Below are 24,269 nucleotides of genomic sequence, written 5' to 3'. Positions count from 1 at the left end.
AGTCCTTAGCAGTTAAAGAATTTAAAATTTAAAATTTAAAATTTTTTAATATTTATTTATTTTTGAGACAGAGAGACAGAGTGTGAGTGGGGGAGTAGCAGAGTGAGAGAGAGAGACACAGAATCAGAAGCAGGCTCCAGGTTCTGAGCTGTCAGCACAGAGCCCCACGTGGGGCTGAAACCCACAAAGCACAAGATCATGACCTCAGCCAAAGACTGACGCTTAACCAACTGAGCCACCGGGTGCCCCTCAAAAATTTAAATGTAGAAATCAGAAGAATTAAAAATTCTTGTTCTGATAATTCTAAATTTCCTGCCATCTGACTTTAGGTATGATGCTTGTTCAATGTCTTCAAACTGTATTTTTTTGGTTTTTTTTTTTTTTTTTTTTTTTTTTTTTGCCTTTTAGTATGGTTTATAGTTTTTTGTTGAAAGTAGACATGATGTACTCGGTAAAAGAAACTGCAGTAAATAGGATTTTAGTAATGTGGTGGTAAACTGTCAGGAGAAGGAAAGTGTTCTCTAGTCCTATGGTTTTGAAGGCCCTATGCTTCTGGACTGTGAAATTTACCACTGCTTTTCAGGTTTTTGTTTTGTTTTGTTTTTTGTTTGTTTGTTTGTTTGTTTGTTTTTCTTCTCTTAGGTGGGACCTGGAGTTGTGTATTTCCCTTCCTCTGTGTGGAAAACTAGAGGGGCTGACATTGGTTATTTCACTGTTCCCAGGTAGGTTAGACTTTGATAAAACCCCCAGAGATTAGGTTCTGTAAAATAGTTCCTCCTGCGTGCAGAACTTGTTAAGAAGAATAGACTGCTCTGAAATATTTCATAATCTTTCTTTTTCCCTCCAGCTGGGAGCATAGTGGGATTTTCCTCCTTTATCCACTGTGAGAGTCAAATTGAACTCCTAGAGATAAATGTGGTCTCTCCTATGATTGTTCCACTGGAATTTTTACTTCTCAGTTGTATACACTGAACTCCCAGCAATTTGTCGGTTATAATCCAGGGTTGCTTTTTGTTGTTGTTGTTGTTGTTGTTGTTGTTGTTGTTGTTACCCAGAACTGGCTCCCATGGAGGTTTTTGCTTTAGTAAATGGTGATTCTCTGCATCCTCCATGTATCTCTCCAACTTGGGATGGGGCAGTGATTTGCCCTGTGACCTCACTTCTTTGCCAGACCTAAAAAGAGGCTTTTTTTTCCTTCAGTTTGTTCAGGTTTTTACTTGTAGTTAAAATATAGTGGGAACTTCTAAATCCCTTAAATGCCAGACCAGAAATTGGAAGTAAAGCTGGAAATTTTAGATACAAAATTATTGTTGTCTTTTGGGCCCTCCAGGTCTATCATATATCTCGTGTACCAGCTGAGTCCATAGGTAAATCCACACCAATACTCACCCCCCCAACCTACACTACCAAGCATCCTATAATACTCATAATCCCATGTACACATTTGAGTTCTTCTTCAGAACATACTCAGATTGAATACCAGCTGTGTATCCATTTGATTTTTTTTTTGTGTTTGGCACCTCTGTGTGATTGTTTATAATTTATGTACAACTTTAAGCAGTTACTATTCTGATCTCCTTGGGAGTTTTATGAAAAAGCATTACAGTCTTCGGGGAGATTTTTTTTCATTTTTGGAAAATATATTTTGTAAAGGAAACAATTTTGAAAGAAGTGATTGCTAACAAACTCTCCATGCACTCATGACACATCTCCAGTAATTGGCTTCCTTTGGATTTGAGCTCATTTTTGGTAGGAGAGATGGAGGTGGAAGGAAAGCAGAAGGTTTAGAAGGTGCCAGAGAGGAGGCTGAAGAAAACCCAATGTGAGAAGGAAGCTAGAAAGAATCTAAAATGAGCCAAACAATGTTGTCTTGAGAACTATTGACAAAGCATGAAGAAAGACTTTTAATATTTCTTTTTTAAGCATTTATTTCTTTTTTCCCCCCCAAGGTTTTATTTAAGTTCCAGCTAGTTAACATACAGTGCAATATTAGTTTCAGGTATAGAATTTAGTGATCGATCACTTACATACAACACCCGCTGCTCGCAAAAAGTGCCCTCCTTAATCCAAATACACACACTTTATTTCTCTCTTTTACCCCTTTAGGGAAGATAGTTATCAGATGGTCAGGTTTAACCTTTTCATGCTAGTTCACCCAAATTTTGAAAATATTAGCTTGATTTCAAAAATGTATTTTCTTTGAATTATATAATAAATTTAATATCTGTGCAAAAAACATGTCATGGTTTGTGTGTTATATTATTATAAATACGATACTAGAGTTTTTTTCTTCTAAATTAACTTGGCATCATTTCCTCTTTAGCAAAGCTGATTTGCTATGGATATTTCATGGGGAAAATGTGAAAGCGGGATGGAGAAGCCATAGATATTTGAAAAAAAACCTTAACCTCTGTCTCACAATGGAAAAAAAAATCTTCTCGATAATTGAAAGTGCCAACCCCTCGTCTCCTCATCTGTGAGCATGGGAGTTCAAGACTAAATCATATTATTTTAGGAAAAATCAATAGGTCTCATAAAATTACCAGTCTCCTCATGAACACAGAACAGTGTTTCTGAAAGAAAATATGATTTGTTGCTCTGTTCTATATGTATATTTATAGAGATTGATGAGAGATGTAGAATAACCAGAGAATTCCTTTGCAGTCCCTGATAAATCACTTTTCCTCCAATTGTGAAAGGAGGAATTTATTTCTCATTGTAGAACTTCCAGAGTAAATTTCCACTGGCTTCTCTAGCACCCCAGATGTAAGAAGTATAACCCAAGCTCTGTTGTTCAGTATAACTTTCAGTCTGTCCCTCTGGGCTAGACACAGAACAGGCCCCAAACACTAATTGTGGTGCATGGGTCATCTCCTCATCACTCAGAAAAAGGCAGCAGTCAATAGGAAGCCCTAGTGACAGTCACAGGATAGCCTGTTAAATAAGAAACATTGGACTAGTGTTGAGGGTTTTGGGGCCCCATAGTAGATATTATACCCTTTGGATTCACCATCTATAAAACAGAAATGGTGTCTTTCACATATTAATTATAATATATGGAAATTATGAACAAATTCCACGGAAATCCCTCCAAACTTATGTTGGTCATTAGCTTCTGCCTGCTTTCCTAACTCAGCTATCCCAGATTTCTGTGTCTTTTCTCTGGGAAAAGTGGAATGGCAGATAATGAATGGAGGGATGGAGAGGGAACAAATTAGGAACTTAAGAGTTTCCACCAATTAAAAAATTGATTCTTCCCTCAATGCCAGCATATTTGTTACTAGATCATCTCTACCAGGCAGTTCAGCATAATTAGTTTATAAAACTAGGCTTTTGCGTCAGATCGATTTAGGTTTGAATCTAGGCTCTTCCACTTACTTACTGTGGGGTCTTAGCCAAGCCATCTATTCTTTCAGGTTCAATTTATCAGTGAAATGAGGCTAAGAATGCCTTCGTTAGCTTATTTTCATGATTAAATGAAATTAGTAATATAACAGGAATGCCGCATTCATCCCCAAATAAGTACTCTGTGAGTGGTGGTGGTGGTGGAGTTATTGGTTGTCTTCCTTTGGAACTCATAGCCATCACGTGTTTTATTTCTTTTAACATTGTTGGGGGTGGGCCCAGTGCCCATTGTGTAAGCTGGTACAAAAGGCTATGGGTCTGCAGCAACGAAACGCCTGTTTTCATTATTTTTCAAAAATGATTTTTGTCTTTGTAAAGTTCCCACTCATCTTTATGAACACAAGTTGATTTGGAGTCATGACCCTGGATCTTATAGATTTCCCAGAGGTTTAATACATAGATTTATTTTAGGTCATGATTAGCTGGTTGTCATACTAACTACCCAGAACTTTGAGCAAAGGTTCCTTCCTCACTAATCTGCTGATAGAGCCAGAGAAGCCATTCAATTACATTGAACTGAGCTTGTGTTGCTCATCTTTCACTAAGTAGTAATACCTGCGACATGAAGTGTGGGTTCTGAACTCAGCAAAGTTCAGTTGCTTGGGATATCATGGAAGCTATGAAGCTTTAATATAATGAACAGTGTGGGAGCCAATGTCCATATAGAATCCAGAATCAGAGAAGTAAACCCATCAGCTTTCTCCAGCTTTCCATAGCTCCATCTTCTTAGAGGCTTTATCGGTAGACCTCAACTCACACTGGTTCTTGAGCCAATACTGGTAGGGTCATGAGGGCTTTCAGCAGATTAACCCCTCATCTATACCACCAAATCAAGGGTAGGCTTTTGGAGAACTGGAATGCAGTCTTGAGTTCAAAACACTATATCCGTAGTGAAGTTAGTGGCCAAGCATTCCTTTATCCTCTGCAATGATGGCCAAAGTTGACTGAGTTAAAACCATGGCTTCCCCACTATTGATATTTAGGCTTTCAGTCCTCTCTCTGGGGCCCTGGTTGGATATGGTAAGTTAGGAATTCCATTTCTTTCTCCTAGAAACACTGAGAGTTGATCGCATTCCCTCTCTGTGTCTCAATTAGCTTCCTGGAATGACCCAGAAGAGGGAGACTTCAAATTTCAAGATGATGCTACCCACAGTATATTCTCTTTTGATTTTGAAAAATAATCTGCCAATACACTTATAAATGATATTTACATATGAGAATAATTAAAAGCCATCTGGGCAGCAGAAAAAAAAAAAAAAGGATGGAAGGAAGAGGAACGCAAAGCGTCCTCTATACAGCTGCCGCTATCAATGACAAATACGCTTGAGGCCACTTAGCCCAATGCCCTGCCTCCACTATAGGTCAACTCAAATCCATTTCATAGCTGGTGTTTTAGCCATCCCTGAGTATACTGATTCCATTGTTTTTGCTTACATACACAACTTCATCTTCAGTTTTAAATAAACATTTTCTTGATGCAATTTCATCCTATTTCTTTCTTGGTTTGTTTTTATGAAGAAGGGGATCCTGCAGCTTGGAGATCTTTTACTGTGGTGTGGATCTTCAAAGTCTCCCTGCAGAGTGAATCCCTGAGGCCTGGTGGCAGGTCACAACCAGTTTCCTTTGTGGTGATATATCCTTACAGAAGATAGGGTGACTTGACAGTCTGACAGACACTTAAAGTGTGAAGATGAATAAAAGATACATCACTCCTGATGGGTATATATATATATATATATATATATAAAAGCTGTCAGTCGATGTAAGCACTATTCTAAAAACATGCAGTACCATATCAGTGCTAGAGGGTGTTGGATATAAAAAAAGAGTTGGCAGATGGACAATTTTTGATAGGTCTATGTGGATGTGAAAACCAAGCTGAGAAGGAGTTTGTTAGTCTTCATCCATTGCCCTGCTTTGAAAATCATATTTGGAAGCATTAGCTTTCTTTCTCTTTGACTTCTCTCAAGCCCCACATTATTAGCCAGTAGGTAGACTGGATCATGATCTAGGGGTGCTATGTCTAATGTGAGTGATGACAGGCAGGAGATTCTAGCCAAAATATATTACTCACTGTTGTTACTTTGCCTGAAATTCTACCATTAGAACTTCTTGTTTGGAGAATGTACTACAATTCAGACACTGGGAAAGAAAAACCTTCAGCTAATTTGAGTGAGGATTGATTTTCAGACATTTATGATTTCAGGGCATTAAGGATTGTGGGTCAGCCAGAAGTCCAGGTAAAAAGGCAGAAAGCAGAGAGTCAGAAGTCACAAAATTTCAATATTGTCTACTTCACACTCTCATGGAAACATTTGAGGACATTCATCCAACCTTTGTCTGGTACATGAATCTGTTTCAGAACATCCCCTACAAGTAGTTTGTCCAACCACTTGAATACCTCCAGCGATAGAAAGCTTTTTTTTTTTTTTTTTAAATGAAATTGACTTCGTTGTTAGGCAGTTCTAAATTGTGGAAAGTTCTGTGCTGTAAGAATCCCAGATCTGCCTCAAGCTTCCATACTATTAATGTTTGTTCTTCACAGAATTACACTGCTTCCTTATTCCCACGAAGGCTCTTTGGAAAGGTCACAGTAGCTTTCTTGATGCCCTACCCCTAATGCAACTTCTCCCATTACAATATTCTTTAAAGGAAATAGGGATAGGGATAATAGTGAGCAGCCAACAGGAGAAAGAACAAATGGCTCATGGCCCTTCAGAATCTCCCATAAAAAAAACACACAAATAAAATGTAAAACACTTGACAATGTCAAGTGTTGGCAAAAGTGCATTACTGAAATACTCATACACTGCTGATGGGAATGTAAAATGGTATAACCACTTTAAGAAATAGTTTTCAGTATCTTGTAAAGAGTCTTACCACATGACTTACTCCTAGGTAACCCAATAAAAAGTGAAAATATATGTATGCACACAAACTTGTACACTAATGTTTACAGCAGCTTTATTTGTAATGTTCCCAATCTGGAAACAACCCAAATGTTCATCAGCAAAGTGAGACATGATGTAGTGCATCAATACAATAAAATATTTTTGGAAGTTACAGAGAGGGAGAGAGGCAAACCGTAAGACACTCTTGAATGCTGAGAACAAACTGAGGGTTGATGGGGGGTGGGGGAGAGGGGAAAGTGGGTGATGGGCATTGAGGAGGGCACCTGTTGGGATGAGCACTGGATGTTGTATGGAAACCAATTTGACAATAAATTATATTTAATATAAAAAAGGAAATAAAAGGAAATGAAGTACTGATATATCCATGATCATGAATGAACCTCAAAACTATGCTAAGTGAAAGAAGCCAATCACAAAAGACCACTTATTGTATTATTACATTTATACGGAATACCCAGAAAAGACAAATCTATATATATTGAAACTATATATATTTCAAATGTTGTGGTGTTTACACAGATGTATGTATTTATCAAAACTCATTAGCTGTATATTTTAAATTGATGAATTTTATCGTGCATGAGTTATACCCCCAATATCCCCCCCAGATTTTCTTTAAAGCCAATCAGAGGCTAGATTTCTGCAAAGTCATGTGACTTCTGGTCCCTTTACATCCCCAGTTATTCTTTGGTCAGTCCAAGTGTCAATGGCAGCAGCATCTTAGATACCGAGTTCATCAAGAACACAGAAACACAAGTGGAAAGAACTAAGACTTATTGGAAATACGACCTATTAGAAATATGAGAGAAGTAGACATGACTTTGCTGAAATCTGGGACTGAAGACAGAAAGGCTTTGCAAAGGAGGTATTTTGAGTGTATTATAAGAAGGGGCCACACATATAATGAGAGTATGTTCTCACCTGTGATGAATGTGAAGAAGGGAATTGTTTATGTCACCTATAAACTATTTCCCTACCATATCTGTATTTAGAATGTCATCAGAGTTATCAGCCCTTCTTTTTTCTTAATTAATTTAATGTATTTAATTAAATACAAGTTAGTTAAAATACAGTGTAGTAGTGGTTTCAGAAGTAGAACTCAATGATTCATCACTTCCATAGGACACCCAGTGTCCATCCCAACCTTAATGCCCATCACCCATTTAGCCCATCCCCCCCGCCCACCTCCCATCCAGTAACCTGCAGTTTGTTCTCCATATTTAAGAGTCTCTTATGGTTTGCCTCCCTCTCTGTTATCTTATTTCACTCAGCATAATAACCTCTCGTTCTATCCACTTTGTGGTAAATGGCAATATTTCTTTCTTTTTGATCACCAAGTAATATTTCATTGTGATATATATATACATCTTCTTTATCCATTCATCCATTGATGGACATTTGGGTTCTTTCCATACTTTGGCTATTGTTGCTAATGCTGCTATTAACATTGGGCTGCATGTGCCCCTTCGAATCAGCATTTTTGTATCCTTTGGATAAATACCTAGTAGTGTAATTGCTAGGTCATAACGTAGTTCTATTTTTAATTTTTTGAGGAACCTCCTTACTGTTTTCCAGAGTGACTGCACCAGTTTGCATTCCCACCAACAGTGTAAGAAGGTTCCCTTTTCTCTGCATCGTTGCCAACATCTGTTGTTGCCTGAGTTGTTCATTTTAGCCATTCTGACAGGTGTGAGGTAGTGTCTCATTGTGGTTTGATCTGTCACTCGCTGATGATGAGTAATATTGAGCATCTTTTCATGTGTCTATTAGCCATCTGGATGTCTTCTTTGGAAAAGTGTCTATTCATGTCTTCTGCCCATTTCTTCACTGGATTATTTGTTTTTGGGTGTTGAGTTTGATAAGTTCTTTATAGATTTTGGATACTAACCCTTTATCCAATATGTCATTTGCAAATATCTTCTCCCATTCTGTTGGTTGCCTTTTAGTTTTGCTGATTGTTCCTTCACTGTGCAAGAGTTTTTTTTTTTATCTTTTTTTTCATGTTTATTAATTTTTGAGAAAGAGAGAGAGAAAGACAGAGCATGGGTAGGGGGAGGGGCAGAGAGAGAGGAAGACACAGAATCCAAAGCAGGCTCCAGGCTCTGAGTGGTCTGTACAGAGCCCAATGTGGGGCTCAAACCCACAAACTGTGAGATAATGACTTGAGCCAAAGTCAGATGCTTAACTGACTGAGCCATCCAGGCACCCCAGAATCTTTTTTATCTTGATGAGGTCCCAATAGTTCATTTTTGCCTTTATTTCCCTTGCCTCTGGAAGCATGTCAAATAAGAAGTTGCTGCGGCCGAGGTCAAAGGTTGCTGCCTGTGTTCTCCTCTAGGATTTTGATGATTTCCTATCTCACATTTAGGTTTCATCCATTTTGAATTTATTTTTGTGTATGGTGTAAGAAAGTGGTCCAGGGTCATTTTTCTGCATGTCACTGTCCAGTTTTCCCAACACCATTTGCTGAATATCCATTGGATATTTTTTCCTTCTTTGTTGAAGATTAGTTGGGCATACATCTGTGGGTCCATTTCTGGGTTCTCTTTTCTGTTCCATTGATCTATGTGTCTTTTTTTGTGCCAGTACCATACTGTCTTGAAGATTATAGCTAAGTAATACAGTTTGAAGTCCAGAATTGTGATACCTCCAGCTTTGGCTTTGTTTTTCAACATTATTTGGCTATTTGGGATCTTTTCTGGTTCCATGCAAATTTTAGAATTGTTTGTTCTAGCTCTGTGAAGAATGTTGGTGTTATTTTGATAGGGATTTCATTGAATGTGTAGATTGCTTTCAAACAATATTTGTTCTCCCAATCTATGAGCATGGAATGTTTTTCCATTTCTTTGTGTCTTCTTCAATTTCTTTCATAAGCTTTCTATAGTTTTCAGTACACAGATGTTTTACCTCTTTTTTTGAAAAATTTTAAATGTTTATTTATTATTTTGAGAGGCAAAGACAGAGCATGAGCAGGGGAAGGGCAGAGAGAGAGAGAGACACACACACACACACAGAGTCCAAAGCAGGCACCAGGCTCTGAGCTGTTAACACAGAGCCCAACACGGGGCTTGAACTCACGGACCACAGGATCATGACCTGAGCTGAAGTTGGGTGCGTAACCAACTGAGTCACCCAGGTGCCCCTGGGTCTTTTACCTCTTTGGTTAGATTTATTCCTAGGTATCTTATGGTTTTCGGTGCAGTTGTGAATAGCATCAATTCCTTGATTTCTCTTCCTCCCACTTCATTATTGGTGTAGAGAAATGCAACTGATTTCTGTATGTGGATTTTATATCCTACAACTTTGCTGAATTCATATATCAGTTCTAGCAGTTTTTTGGTGGAATCTTTTGGGGTTTCCATATAGAGAATCATGTCATCTGCGAAGAGTGAAAATTTGACTTCTTCTTTGCCCATTTGGATGCCTTTTATTTATTTATTTATTTATTTATTTATTTATTTATTATTTTGTTGTTGTTGTTGTTGTCTGATTGCTAAGTCTAGGACTTCCAGTGCTGTGTTTAACAACAGTGGTGAGAGTGGGCATCCTTGTCGTGTTCCTGACCTTAGAGGGAAAGCTCTATTTTTCCCCATTGAGGATGATATTAGATGTGGGTCTTTTATATATGGCCTTTATGCTGTTGAGGCATATTCCTTCTATCCCTACTTTCTTGAGGGATTTTATCAAGAAAGGATACTGTATTTTGTTAAATGCTTTTTCTGCACCTATTGAGAGGATCATATGGTTATCCTTTCCTTCACTAATGTGGTGTATTACATTGATTGATTTGTGACTATTGAACCAGCTCTGTAGCCCAGGAATAAATCCCACTTGATTATGGTGAATAATTCTTTTAATGTACTATTGAATTCAATTTTCTATTATCTTGTTGAGAACTTTTGCATCTAGGTTCATCCGGGATATTGGTCTGTAATTCTCCTTTTTACTGGGTCTTTGTCCGATCTTGGAACCAAGGTAATGCTAGCTTCATAAGAATGAGTTTGGAATCTTTCCTTCCATTTCTATTTTTTGGAACAGTTTGATAAGAATAGATATTAACTCTTCTTTAAATGTCTGGTGGAATTACCCTGGGAAGTCACCTGGCCCAAGACTCTTGTTTGTTGGGAGATTTTTGATAACTGATTCAATTTCCTTGCTGGTTATTGGATTGTTCAAAATTTCTGTTTCTTCCTGTTTCAGTTTTGGTAGAGTGTGAGTTTCTAGGAATTTTTCCATTTCTTCCAGATTGCCCAGTTTGTTGGCATATAATTTTTCATAGTATTCTCTTAAAATTGTTTGTATTTCCGTGGTGTTGGTTGTGATCTCTCTTCTTTTATTCACGATTTTGTCTATTTGAGTCCTTTCTCTTTTCTTTTTGATAAGTCTGGCTAGGAGGGTTATCAATTTTGTTTATCCTTTCAAAAAACCAGCTTTTAGTTTCATTGATCCGTTCTACTGTGTGTGTGTGTGTGTGTGTGTGTATTTTCTTTTCTTTTTTTCTTTTTTGGTTTCTATATCATTTATTTCTTCTCTTCTCTTTATTATTTACCCTCTTTTGCTGGCTTTAGTCTTTATTTGCTGCTCCTTTTCTAGCTCCTTTGGGTGTAAAGTTAGGTTGTGTATTTGGGACCCTTATTGCTTCTTAATATAGGCCTGAATTGCAATGTACTTTCCTCCTAGAACTGCCTTTTTCTGCCTCCAGAGAGTTTGGACTGTGGTGCTTCCATTTTCATTGGCTTTCATTCATTTTTTATTTCTTCTTTAATTTCCTGGCTAACCCATTCATTCTTTATTAAGATGTTCTTTAGTTTCCATGTATTTAAGGACTTTCCAAATTTTTTCTTGTGGTTGATTTCAAGTTTCATAGCATGGTGCTCTGAAAACATTCATGGTATGATCTTGATCTTTTTGTACCTATTTAGGGCTGGTTTGTGATCCTGTATGTGATCTATTCTGGAGAATGTTCCATGTGCACTGAAGAAGAATGTATATTCTGCTGCTTTAGGGTGAAATGTTCTGAATGTATCTGTTAAGTCCATCTGGTCCAGTGTGTCATTCAAAGCCATTGTTTCCTTGTTGATTTTCTGCTCCGATGACCTGTCTATTGCTGTAAGTGGAATGTTGAAGTCCCCTACTATTATGGTATTATTATCAATGAGTTTCTTTATGTTTGTTATTAACTGATTTTTATATTTGGGTGTTCCCAAGTCAGCCCTTCTAACAATAGTTCTTCCTTTCACTTTTCTTTTTGCTCTAGACAAATTTCAGGCAGCTAAGGAGACACTCTCCTTGAAAGGCTTCTTATTTTTGATTCAAGTAGACTTGTTTCGGTCTCAAGTCATTAGCCTTGAGAGGGAAGAAGACTCGCTGGATGTTTCACATTCATGTTTATTTGATCTTCCCAAGCTTATAAAACAGTTATGATCATTATTACTTATTTTACAGGTGAGAAAATTTAAGTATGTAAAAAACTTGCCCAAGTTCTCCTAATACGTGAAGCTAATACTCCATACTATAACTACAACCCAGGTCTGACTCCAGAGCTTGGGCTGTTAACTGCCAAACCCTTCTAACTCATAATCTTAAAACAATCGATATCATTGATTAAATCATTGTTATGAGCCAGGTACTGCAACAAGAAGTTTGCACACCTTACTTTAGTAATTCTCGAATCCCCATGTCTACGTGGACTTACTACAGCGGAGTGTCTGGCATATAATAGACATTCAGTCAAGATTTATTATATGAATAAATGAACAGCCAATGGGGGTAGATATCATTGGCCCCATCTTATGATAAAGAAAAGGAAGCTAAAAAGAAAGAAAGAAAGAAAGAAAGAAAGAAAGAAAGAAAGAAAGAAAGGAAGAAAATGAAGCTCAAAGAGATGAATACGCCTAAGGTCACACAGCTCTCAACTGGCAGAGTCCAAAACTTACCAGACTGTGTCTGTTCCAGTGTCAGAGGGTTGGAGAGTGTCAGCCAGTGAAAACAGAGCACTCTAACAGTAAGAGCACAGAATTAAGGTTGCTTATGCTGTTTGGGATGCTAAAGAATCCCATCTCTTCTTACTTCCCCTAGGATCTGTCCCACTGTAGCCTGATTCCACTTGGAGCCCAACATCTGAGAGGTAAGTGATTCTCCTGTCTTCACATAAGAGTGGTTGAAAATATCATATTTTAAACAACTCCTGTTTGGATTATTTTGCATCTGTTTTCTTTCTAAGTTTGCTAGATAAATTGTCTTGACCTAGGGCCTAGGCTAAACTGAAACTCTTCTAAAAAACTAAACAACCCATTCATCCAAGCAAAGTACATTCTCGAGGATCTCTCAGTCTTCTCAGTGCTCTGGCTAAGGTCATCGAAGTGCAGGACTGGGACTGAAGTATTGCCTGCAGAGCATTAGTCCCATAGACATAAATCTTTGTCTATATTTCTATCTGGTTAACTCAAGCATCTCAGCAAAAACATGCTGAGATACACTGGAGCAGGGCTGGGTTTTGCACTCACATCAGAGAAAAATAATAGAAGTGATCTATAGGGAGTGGGGAAAAGTAAGACTACCTTTGCTAATATCTAGTTTTAACTATGGCTGTCATAGGCAGATATTATAAATCCAACAAAGGGTTACTGAGCACCTCTATACGTAAGGAAATATGTTAGCACTTGTGGACACAGAAATGAAATTAGTTAATTCCTATCTTGATTAGCTCATAGTCTAGTAAGGAAAACAGGCATATAACAATTAATTACAAGTGATATGAGTGTTGCAAAGAAGAAACACTAAGGCAAGTTATATGTTAAGTGAGTTAGCTTTAGCTTAAGCCATTTGTTCCACACCAAGAGACTTGGGTAGAATTACCTTCCGCAGAATCCCCAGTTGGAAACTGGAACTGGTAAGAAGGATATTCGGTACCCATGTTATATCCATAACATCTAGGGGCAGTGTCTGCAGAAAATATGATATTGGGTGGCTTCTATCACCAATGTCTGCTGTATGCAAGACAACTCATCAAGCTACATTGCAATACAGGTTTTACAGATGTGGAAACTGAGGCTCAAAGAGGTAACTTGCCCAGGGCCTCACATCTTTGGCTTTGAATTCAGATTGGGATTTTAATCTCAATTTTGTCTAAATTCAGAGTGAATGATTTTTTTTTTTTTTGGTTCAATCTATTTCCAGGACATAATGTTATGAGCAAGAGTTGAGGATTCTAGTCCAAGATCTAATACTAAACAGTTGTATGTCCTTAGACAACTCTTTCCTTATCTGTTGGAGGAGGTGTTAAATACACACCTTGCCTACTTCATAGTTTATCAAAATGACAATGAGATAGGAGAATACTTAGATCACATACAATTCTCTGCATATATGTGGGATAGTCCCAATTATTATTATTTTTTTAATGTTTATTCATTCTTGAGAGACAGAGCATGAGCAGGGGAGGGGCAGAGAGATAGGGAGACACAGAATCCGAAGCAGGCTTCAGGCTCTGAGCTGTCAGCACAGAGCCTGATTTGGGGCTTCAACTCAAGAACCGTGAGATCATGACCTTAGCTAAAGTCGGATGCTTAACTGAGCCACCCAGGTGCCCCTAGATGTTATGGATTATTGAATGACATTAAAAGGTTGCCTCTGCACTACATAATCCCTGTATTTCTTGTTTACTCATCGTCAAGGCTAGGAGGGAGAGAAAGCCTGACTAGGGTGTGGGATTGGAACTTAGCAATAAGACTCATAAACATGACCATGACCCAAATCATTTTCCATTTCTTGAGACTGAAATTCTTCCTCTCTAAAGTTGATACTTTTCTCTAACTATTGACTATTAGGAGGCTTCTGGTAATTGAAAAACATGATATATACTAAATTGCTTATATTAAGTTTTCTCCACCTTGAATAGGGCTGCAGGTTGCATGCACACCACAAGGACCTGGAAATGCAAAAAATGTTTAAATCTAAGTGGGCTAAACTCTGTCAGCTCATCAGTTGTAAGTGGTATTCAGCACTAAGTGAATTGCATTTAATGAATTAAAGATGAAAGAGACAGCAGGGAGCACGAATGCAGGAGAAGACCTTTCATTTCAAATTTAAAGGGCTAATTTTATGACTATTTGAGTTCTGGAGATCAGAATTTTTCCACTCTTCCCCTAATTGTTTACTCAAACGGCATGTACTATTTGAAAAGACGGGGGCGTTGGGAATGGACAGAGAAACCAAGCCAATCCCTCAAATTGATTAACAAGTCCTACCATACGTTAGCCACTGAGTCCTCTCCAGGAATAGGAGCTTGCAGATAGACAGGCAAGATGGGTTAGGTTCAGGTTGACTGTGAATCTGAGGATCAGATTCTAGATTGCAAACAACCCTTAGTGTCATTGCCCACATTTCAGCTCTGTCCTCAAGCAAGTTATAGAGTCTATAGCTTTGAAAGGACTAGATCATCCTTACGATGCCTTCTTATCTTATTCTCCCCACTCTAACTCCTCACCAGGTGGTAATCCGAACTCTGCTTACATTCCTCCAATGATGTGGAACTCATAAGTTACTTTATGGAGACACTCATCCCATCTCCACCCCTACCCTCCCAAGTGCATTTTCAGTTAGCTCCTTCCTTGTCCTTGAGGACAAGTATGCTACATGAGAGTCTTTCGGAGACAGTTATACGTGTATCCCATTTCCTCCTTGCCCCTTGATTTAACTTAGTATCTTAGTGCCTTGGTTTTCTGACCTGGAAAATGGCAGAATTGCAGTCAATATTGAATGAAATAATGAATGTAAAGTGGTTTTTAAGATATTTGAATCTTTGTACACATAGAGAGTGAAGCTCAATGGGACTGGGAAGCTAATAATTCCTTTTTGGTTGCTCTTTTAATATCTTCACATATTGATTAGATGGTGCTTAGATGGGTATGATAACAGCTCAACCCAGCTTTATTGAGATTGTCCCAATTTAAAATGTTTTATCACATTGTTCTTGTAAAACATAGCAAGGTGCACATTCAGTTATGCAAAACATCCTCTCAGACTGCTTTATTTTTTTTTAACTTTTATGTTATATATATTTAGCAAAATCAAATATAAAATATAACAATTGCACACTTGCTGAATTTCAGTTTCAGAGCTTCAACAGTAGCTTAATTCCTACATTATGTGACAGCTGTGGTATTTAATAATCCAAACCATCCTGAACACTTGTCCATGTTTTATTTTAATTCCAGTACAGTTGGAATAAAATGTTATATTAGTTTCAGGTGTACAATGTAGTGATTCAACAATCCTATACATCACCCAGTGCTCATCACAACAAGCGCCCTCCTTAATGCCCGTTACCTATTTCACCTCAGACTGCTTTCTTGAACCTAGAAGTAGCAGAGAAGTCTTTATCAGGCCCCATCATTTATTTTTGATTGCAAAATAACAAGATTACCAAAGGTATGGGGCTCAAGGAAGACGGGAAAACAGGGGAATGAAAAGCTAAGAACTCGTGATAGCAAGGCCTGCTGGCCCTTCTCTCAAGTCCAGACCACTTCTGCTGAGACTCGATGCCCCTGCTTGCTGATTCAGCCTCCTCTTGTTTTGACAAGATTTTCATGACTCGAGCCCATCTTACTTTTCTTATCCTAATTTCATGTCAGACTACTCATAGAGATTCTTTTGTTTGTCTTTCCCCTAGCCCCACCTATGAACACAGATTTATATAAGGCTCGCGGGCCCAGCACTGTGCAAAGTGTATGGGGGCTCACAGGAAAGAGACTGCTTCCTGGAGGGCTCCAAAAATGTGTCTTTCCGCAGCTCAGGGAAGGGAGGTATTAATAAGGGCCCGGGTAGTGAGAGGAAGCCACATCGAGGAGGCTGAATGCGAGCTGGGCATAGGAAGAAGAAAATAATTGGCTTTCCGGTGAGGGGAGAGAGCTTGAAAGCAGAAGTGAGCAGGATTACATGTTTAGAAGCGGAAGTAGGGGCTTCATTTCCTTATGTGTAAAACGCAAATCATTATACCTACTCCACAAGACTGCTGTGAGGATTATGTGGTCTGGTAGAGAGATGGCAAATACCTGTTCAGCATGTTGCATTTATTCCTCCATTGTCTGTGGCGAACACTGGCAGTGCTTTACGGCATTCTACCAGTGAGCCCGGCCCCAGGTCCAGGACACTTTTAAATAAGGCTCCAGACAGCTAGTACCAATTAGAGTCTATAAGCTGACATAAATTAGGCACTGAAGAAACGACATGTATTATTACCGCAAATACCCACACAATGTCCGGTACGACTGGATAAAAACAACTTGTCCTTTCCATTCCTGTCAAGTACAAATGCAAAACCTCTGCATTCCCGGTATGTCAGGGGCCCACCATGAAGGTTTGAATGAGACTCAGAGCCAGTCCTGCTGTAGAGGTTATCTGCCATATGTTGTAACATCTCTTGTGAGCTGTAAGTTCTAAGCGCACTTGATCTTCAGGAGTTTGCAAACCTCCTACTTGCACTGAAGTCATCATTTCACCACCCGTATAATGTCAGTACCACTCAGGGGCTGAATTAAACAGGCAAGTACAATAAAGAGGCAAAATGGAGTCTCTCTTTGGGGTTTTTCTCTGACTCCATGTAATGCTCGTTTATATTTTGATAACTATTTATAATACTCTGTGACAGTGTTATGATACCTGCCCAGTGGCTCATCTTGCCCTCCACCAGCCTCCAGGTCTTTTCCTTCATATAAGAAAACTCACCCGTTCCTTCTAGGTCTTCTTCTCTGCTGCACTGAGAGAAATGAATGGTGCAAATGGGTCATGTACTGCTTGGACAATCAGTTAGAGTTCTGACCGGTGACTAAACAGGGACATTCAGCCTGTGTTATGGCTGCCAGCAGGGACAGTAGGCAAAGCGGAGTAGGCAGGGGAAGGAGGAGACAGGGAAACATGATCTTAGGAGGAATGTTAAATAGGCTCATGGAGCTGGAAGGCTGCTGGAGCGAGTGTGGCTCCTTAATGGAGTTATGCCCATTAGAAAGGAAAACTGGGAAACTAACCGGGGATACTTGTAGGGAGCGTTCATGACATGTGTAACTTCATAAGCAGCTAGGCCATGGGTCCAGCAGAGCCAGAAGAAAGGTTGAACATTACAAACCTCCCAGCAGGAACCATAGAGACTGAGAGCAAGGTCAGCTCAACTGGGACCCTCTCTCTTGCCCCCAAGCCAGTTACTTTTCACCTTGCCCGAGCCAGCCCTGCACTAGTCCACTGTTTGCATGCGACCATACAGACTCAGGCAGAGCCTTGGAAGGAAGCAATCCACATATCACACACCTCAGGGGCCACTTTTGCAGCCAAATATTTTCTACCTTCAAAAGTGTAGATAGTGCTCAAGCAGAAAGGATCTTTTGAGAGTATTAAACCTAGGGTTTCTCAAGTGTTACCAGAGAAACTTCTGCATCAGCATCATCTGTGGAGCCTGATTAAAATGCAGATTATCTGGTCCCATCCCAGACCCACTTAATTACACTGTCTAGGGGTGAAGCCCAAGAAGCTGCATGTTAAACTCCCAAGAGATTTTTATGTACCCTGAAACTTGAGAACCTCTGACAAATGTCAGAGCTCTGTGTGGTCAGTCACCCAAGATTCCCAAGGTAAAATCTGAAGACCTCTTACCACAGAATCATTTGAAGTGCCTATAGAAAATTCAGATTTCTGGGTCTCTTCTTAACTCTTCTGAATCAGAATTTCTTATGTGTGATAAAATTTGAGAAACCCAATTCCTTCATTGTACAGATACAGGAACTGGCCCAGAGAGAAGAAGTGACTTGCCCAAGGTTGTCAGTCTAGATGGTGGCAGAGCTAGGGTCACATCCAAGTCTCCAGACAAGTCTAAACAGTATGTCCCTGGGGCGCCTGGGTGGCGCAGTCGGTTGGGCGTCCGACTTTAGCCAGGTCACGATCTCGCGGTCCGTGAGTTCGAGCCCCGCATCAGGCTCTGGGCTGATGGCTCAGAGCCTGGAGCCTGTTTCCGATTCTGTGTCTCCCTCTCTCTCTGCTCCTCCCCCGTTCATGCTCTGTCTCTCTCTGTCCCAAAAATAAATAAACGTTGAAAAAAATTAAAAAAAAATAAATAAAATAAACAGTATGTCCCTGTGGTTACCTCTTGAGGATTGTTTATGTCTCAGTTTAGCTCTCATGGCCACAAGTTCCCTTACTTATAAAGTCTGGAGTTCAAGGGCAAAAATGCAAGTGCTCTGGGTAGTTGCATGGCAATAGGTCAAAACTTCTCCAAAGTGTTGGCTAGAACAGCTTGAAAATAAGGTATTGTAAGGTCGCAATGCTCTATTATAAGCAGCAAGGTACTTCAGGCTCTTCTCCAAATGGAGTTTCAAGGGACTCCAGTACGGATAGTTTCATATGCAGGGAAACTGTCAACCGTGTCTTTGAGCCAAATGGAACACAAACACCAAAATGGCCTGCCTGTAGAAGTTTACTAGACCTATTTTTGTGTTGTTGTTTTTGTAGGTGAAATACATACCAATCAAGTAAAAGCTTAAACGTATGCAGTTTTGTGTCAGATCTGGTTCAGGCTCACTAGTCTGATTTCTGAAGTCTGTGCATTTGAGGTCCCAGCTCAGTCTGCTTTATCTCCAGACTGGCATGCTTTACCCCATGATCTGCTGGGACAATCTAATAGAAGGCCACTGACCTCTAAAAGGAGAGCAATTTCCAAAATGATAAGACAAGATAGATTTTCTTAGAGGGATTAAGCAATTGCCATTGACAACAGCGCCGTTGTATAATTTGCATTGGACAATTGCTTACAATTTTAGCAAGTGTTTCACCAATGTTACATAATTAGAAAAATTAATGCTCTGCCACCCTGAATACATACTTCTGTAAAGAAACAGGAGACCTCGACAGATAGTCTGGAACTGCTGAGGGTCAAAGGAAAGGGCAGAAAGCAGGAACAGAGAAGTTATAGTCATACTTTCCAACCAACAGGGGAGCTTGGTAGAGAGAGCCATATCCCTTATCTTCAATTCTGAAATCAAAAAGCTCTGTAAAATGGAAGATATTTTTTCATTAATTTGGTGTCAAATCTGACCTAAACTGACATAAACCTAGTCTTGATCTCTTTTAGTATAACTATTTAGACATTTATTTTCCTGCAGAAATGTTAATTGCCTAATTACAGGATGTTTTCCCAGATACAACTGGGAGTGTTATATAATAAGCAGTACATATTCCGTGTTACCTTTCAAAAATTCAAAAAAAATTAAATTCTAAAACACAGTCAGATAACAGACTGCAGACCTAGAAAAATGATAGCTAACATTTATGAAGCCTGTGCCATCTGCACGAAGCTGTGCTAATCTCTTTTCATCTCATTTAATACTTACAACACTATGAGGAAGGTATTAAAATCACCTCCATTTTATTTTAGTTTTTAAATTTTTTTTAACGTTTATTTATTTTTGAGACAGAGAGAGACAGAGCATGAACGGGGGAGGGTCAGAGAGAGGGAGACACAGAATCTGAAACAGGCTCCAGGCCCTGAGCTATCAGCACAGAGCCCAACGCGGGGCTCGAACTCACGGACCGCGAGATCATGACCTGAGCCGAAGTCGGCCGCTTAACCGACTGAGCCTCCCAGGCACCCCAAAATCACCTCCATTTTAAAGTTTGGAAATGGATTCTCAGAGAGGTTAAATAACGTTCCAGAGTCACGCAACTTTTGGCCAAGCCAGGATTTGGACCCAGGTCAGTCTAACTCTAGAACCTACATGCTGAACTCTTGCAGTCTACTGTCTGAGAGAGAGGAACAGTTGTAAAGAACAGTGTGAGCTCTATGGGCTTTATGCAGAAGTACAGTAGGTTACCACCTATTCTATGTCATTTGAATGCCTCCTACTTCCAAATGTGTCCTCTCCCCATTCTTACTCTTCTATGATGCTATAATATGGATTTATTCCTTGAGGTTCATCTGGGTGGCTTTTCTCACAGGGACTACCAACACCAGAAATCCTCTGGGCAGCTTGTTAAAGTACAGATTCCTGGTACCTACCCCAGACCTATTGAATAGAAGACCATCGAATAGGAATTGTTGGGGATTAAGACCAAGTTGATTCTTATGCACATTAAAATTTGAGGAAAAAGAGAATGCCTTGAGAAAGGCCAATCATTAACCCTCATTAATTAATTAACTAACATCTTACCTTACAATTGACACCTAGCTAGACTGGCAGCAATAAACTCATGGATGGGCACCTGGAAAAGAGAAAGACTAGATTGGTGAGTTATGGAAAGAAAGAAGGAAAGAATATGACAGTATCTCCCTACTTTTGCAATATGCGATAAAGGAAGAGCCTCACCAACGGTATTGTTACCTGCATTGAAAAAATTGGGGGAGCATCTGTCTCTGTCTCTCTCTGTCTCTCTCTTTCTCTCTGCCACTCAGAGTACCTATCTACTGTCTCATTGATATTCACCCCACCCTTCTGAAATAGACAAGATAGTCATCCTCATTAGATGAAAGAGGAAATGGAGACCCAAATGAGTTCTTCTGTGTCATCCAACTGATTAATGCTAGTCTTTGCTTAAGTTTCTGGCCACCAATCTTACACAATTTCAGTCTTCCAATAATCTCTTCCATAGATCGAGAGAGGAGAAGCCATCAAACCTAAAGAATCAAGTTTTACATTCAAGGATACACATTTTTGCCCTCTAGTGGCCGATTTTGATACAATTAAATGGTGTGCTACACAAGGGAAGGACCATGAGAGGAATTATGCTGCACAATAGTTCAACTGATATGCCATATGTTTGGGGTTAGTTTTTAACTTTAATGGGTTGCTTTATTCTTATTATCAATGCAAGGATAACTGCTAAACATTTTGATCTTTATACTTCTATGAATGCTCTGTTCTTGTTTACTAAGTTTCCAACTTCACCTCTTCATCTTGCCTGTGGCGGCTTAATCATCTCCATGACAACCAAATGTGACCTTAGATAAGGACTAGGAATCTAGAAAAATATGGATTAACTGCCACTGCAGCAATCAGATCGCCACAGCAATGCAGGATTGGGGCGTTGAGGTTCAAGTCCAACCAGTGATTATTCCAATGAGGACTCAATCCTCTCTAGAGAAGCTTTTCTCTCAAATTTCAATGCACATTTGAATCACCTGGCAAATCGGTTTAAGCGGAATACTAATTCAGTAGGTCTGGGGTGGGGCCTAAGAGCCTGCATTTCTAACGGTCTCCCTGGTGATGCTTATGGTACGGGTTTCCAGATCACATTTTATATAGCAAGGGGCACGAGCCCTCATCATGCCCAAGTAGCTTGTACAAATGAACACATTTGTGGTCCTGGAGGAAGTGCTGTTTCACACAGCGGTACTGATGAGCATGCAGCTCTGATATTATGTACTTGTGTGACCTTGGGTAAACATCTTTACCTTTCTGGGTCTCTGTTTTCTCATTCATGAAATTCTGAGTTTGCCCTGGATAACCTCTAAGATCACTTTGGGTTGTAAAATTCTTTGATTCGCTGATAAAAAAGAGGTACTTGAGAATCAAAGGCTTAGTTTGAGGGCCAATTTACCCTATATTGTATACAAGGGGTGGGTGGGGAGAGAAATCTACTGTGACTTTTGTATTCGTCTTCTTAATTCCAAATCCTCTATGTGTCTTAAGGTAATTTGTCACTTCTGAATGTGCAGAACATTGACATTCTCCATGAGAAGAGACAACATTGAGTAGTGGACAACAATTTTGGCATCTCTCCAGTTCAGCTCTCAGCGTCCCCTTGTGACTGCTTCATAGCCAGCAGTTTTGGCTACTTGCTTCTGATACTATCTTTCTGATAACAGAGGAAACCCTACTGTCCGCCCATTGGTTTCAAATACTGGCACTCAGTTCTCCTTAGTCTCACTTGATTCCAGAAGATACAATGGAGAAGTACACAGAAACACCACCTAGCTTGCAGGTAGAGCATTCCTCTCTTCAGGAAGAAAATCTGTTTCTGCAGCCACAAATACAGCATCTGACAGAAGAGAACCCTGAACCGAGGGGCCAAATCATGCCTGCCCTGGCCACCCCGTTGATGTCTGTACCCTGCTCACTTGAGCATCTCTCTCAGTTTCATGGTGACCCTGACAATCTCTTGACGACTGTCAAGATCCCCAATCCTGCAGATGATGTCCAAGTCAAGTTCTTTTTAAACTACCTAGCTCAGCACATGGAAAGTTGTGGAGTCATATCTGGGCCTAACCAGAGCACTTTGCTGAAACAATATGAAAAGTTTGTTTTTGAGTTCCAGCAATCATTTGGTGAGCCTACAAAACAGGAAACAGACCCCATGAACAAAGAGGACAACTCCTCTCAGCAGAATGCTTCTACTTTCAATCTCCTTGCTCAAAATCTGAGCTGTAATGAAACCAATCAGAGTGACCACTTCCAAGAGGGACTAGCTGACTCCATCCAGGATGAAGTGAGTGACACAGATATGATGGACAACCTTCCAGACCTGATCACTCAGTGTATTCAGTTGGACAAGAAACGTAGTGACAGGCCAGAGCTCCTACAGTCAGAGACGCAGCTCCCAGTGTTGGCTTCCCTGATCCAACACCAACCCTTTTCCAGCCCCACAGATGTATCAGCCAAGGAAGAGCCTATACAGTTGCGTGGAAGCCAGCCACCTCTCACCCCAGCCAAACGAGCCCGCCAGCAAGAAGCTCAGCTGTGCCTCTACTGCAGCCAGGCTGGTCACTTCACAAGAGATTGCCTTGCCAAACGTTCTCGGGCCCCAGCAAGGATAAATAACCCAACTCGCCAGTAAGAGAGCCCAGGCAGGTCACTTTGTAAACGTATATCCCTCTCACCTCCAGCCTTATTAATTTATATCCCGCATTAACATTTCAAATACAGGTGGGGAACTGTGATACCACTTCATAGACAGTCATGAACTTATGTGATTCTGGGAGTTTAAATAATCAGATCTTGTTCATTTGGTGACCCATCACCAAACCAAACCAAACCCAACAATGATGAAAACAATTTGCAGGCACTCTCTGCATTTGGAACCAATAACCCAAGAGTACTGAAACTCTGTAGGCAAAACTGGCCAGTCTAAGCCAATGAAAATATCCCTGAAAGTACCCTGGGAACTCCATTCCCTCCAGTGAATGAGATCTGGGTTGAGTTTGTTGGCCTAAGTCTTCTGGGACTAAGATTAGGCCCAAGACTTTCACCTTCACCCTCATTGGTCTATATTCTAGTTCCCTGTTGGTTTAAGACCTTCGGTTGAATTCCTAATTGCATCCCATATCCTACCAACATTTTTCTTTTCTTTTCTTTTCTTTTTTCATATCCTACCAACATTTTTCTACTGGAGGCTGGAACCTGCTCCACCTATTGAAAAGAGGCCAGCTTCAACACAAACCAACCCTTATGGAAACACAGCTCTACTACCTTTCAATACAGCTATGTATTTTGTTGCCATTTAAAGACTTCTGCTTACCCAAAAAACTGGATCTCTTGGCTATTGACTAACCAGATGGCATGGCCTTTTGAACACTCTGATTGGAACTGTTGGTCCACTTCCTTGAGAACTAGCCTTTCAGGCAGGTACATGTTTTAGTAAGGCCCTATTAATTCCAGATTCCTCCCCTCTTCCTCAATAACCTTTTTTAGGTTATAGTATGTCCAATAGCCAAGTCAAAATGGCCTAGGATAATGACCTCTGACAAATATTTAGTGAGAGTTGGGGAAGGAGTCTTATCATAATTACTATGTCTATTATACCTGGCAGGTAAGGGAACCTAGCTAAATAAATCTCCCCTAAAGACATAGAGTCAGACCCTGTAGTAGTTTCTGACTCCATAGGCCTTAGTGTGGTCACCATTTGGGATCATTGCCCAAATGTTGAGTTCTATACCCTTATGGACCACCTCTGGGGAGCCTCATCTAGTTGAGA

General features: G+C 39.9%; 1 protein-coding gene across 1 annotated transcript; it reads left to right on the top strand.

The window, feature by feature from the left end:
* The first annotated feature begins 641 nt into the window (after nt 1–641).
* RTL4 (retrotransposon Gag like 4) lies at nt 642–23,625 on the top strand. The gene is made up of 3 exons (XM_040468426.1): nt 642–722; nt 12,396–12,444; nt 21,989–23,625. Exon 3 carries the CDS (start codon nt 22,245–22,247, stop codon nt 23,130–23,132), a length of 888 nt encoding a protein of 295 aa, XP_040324360.1. The 5' UTR covers nt 642–722; nt 12,396–12,444; nt 21,989–22,244; the 3' UTR covers nt 23,133–23,625.
* Nucleotides 23,626–24,269: the final 644 nt, after the last annotated feature.

Source organism: Herpailurus yagouaroundi, unplaced genomic scaffold (assembly GCF_014898765.1).
Source record: "Herpailurus yagouaroundi ecotype Mexico unplaced genomic scaffold, PumYag 67700, whole genome shotgun sequence".
Classification (NCBI taxonomy): Eukaryota; Metazoa; Chordata; class Mammalia; order Carnivora; family Felidae; genus Herpailurus; species Herpailurus yagouaroundi.
Note: the sequence above shows the minus strand (reverse complement) of the source record. Positions and strands in the feature narration are given on the sequence as shown.

What these genes read in the sequence shown, in the direction of transcription:
- RTL4 (XM_040468426.1), top strand. Translation starts at nt 22,245, where the DNA reads ATGGAGAAGTACACAGAAACACCACCTAGCTTGCAGGTAGAGCATTCC.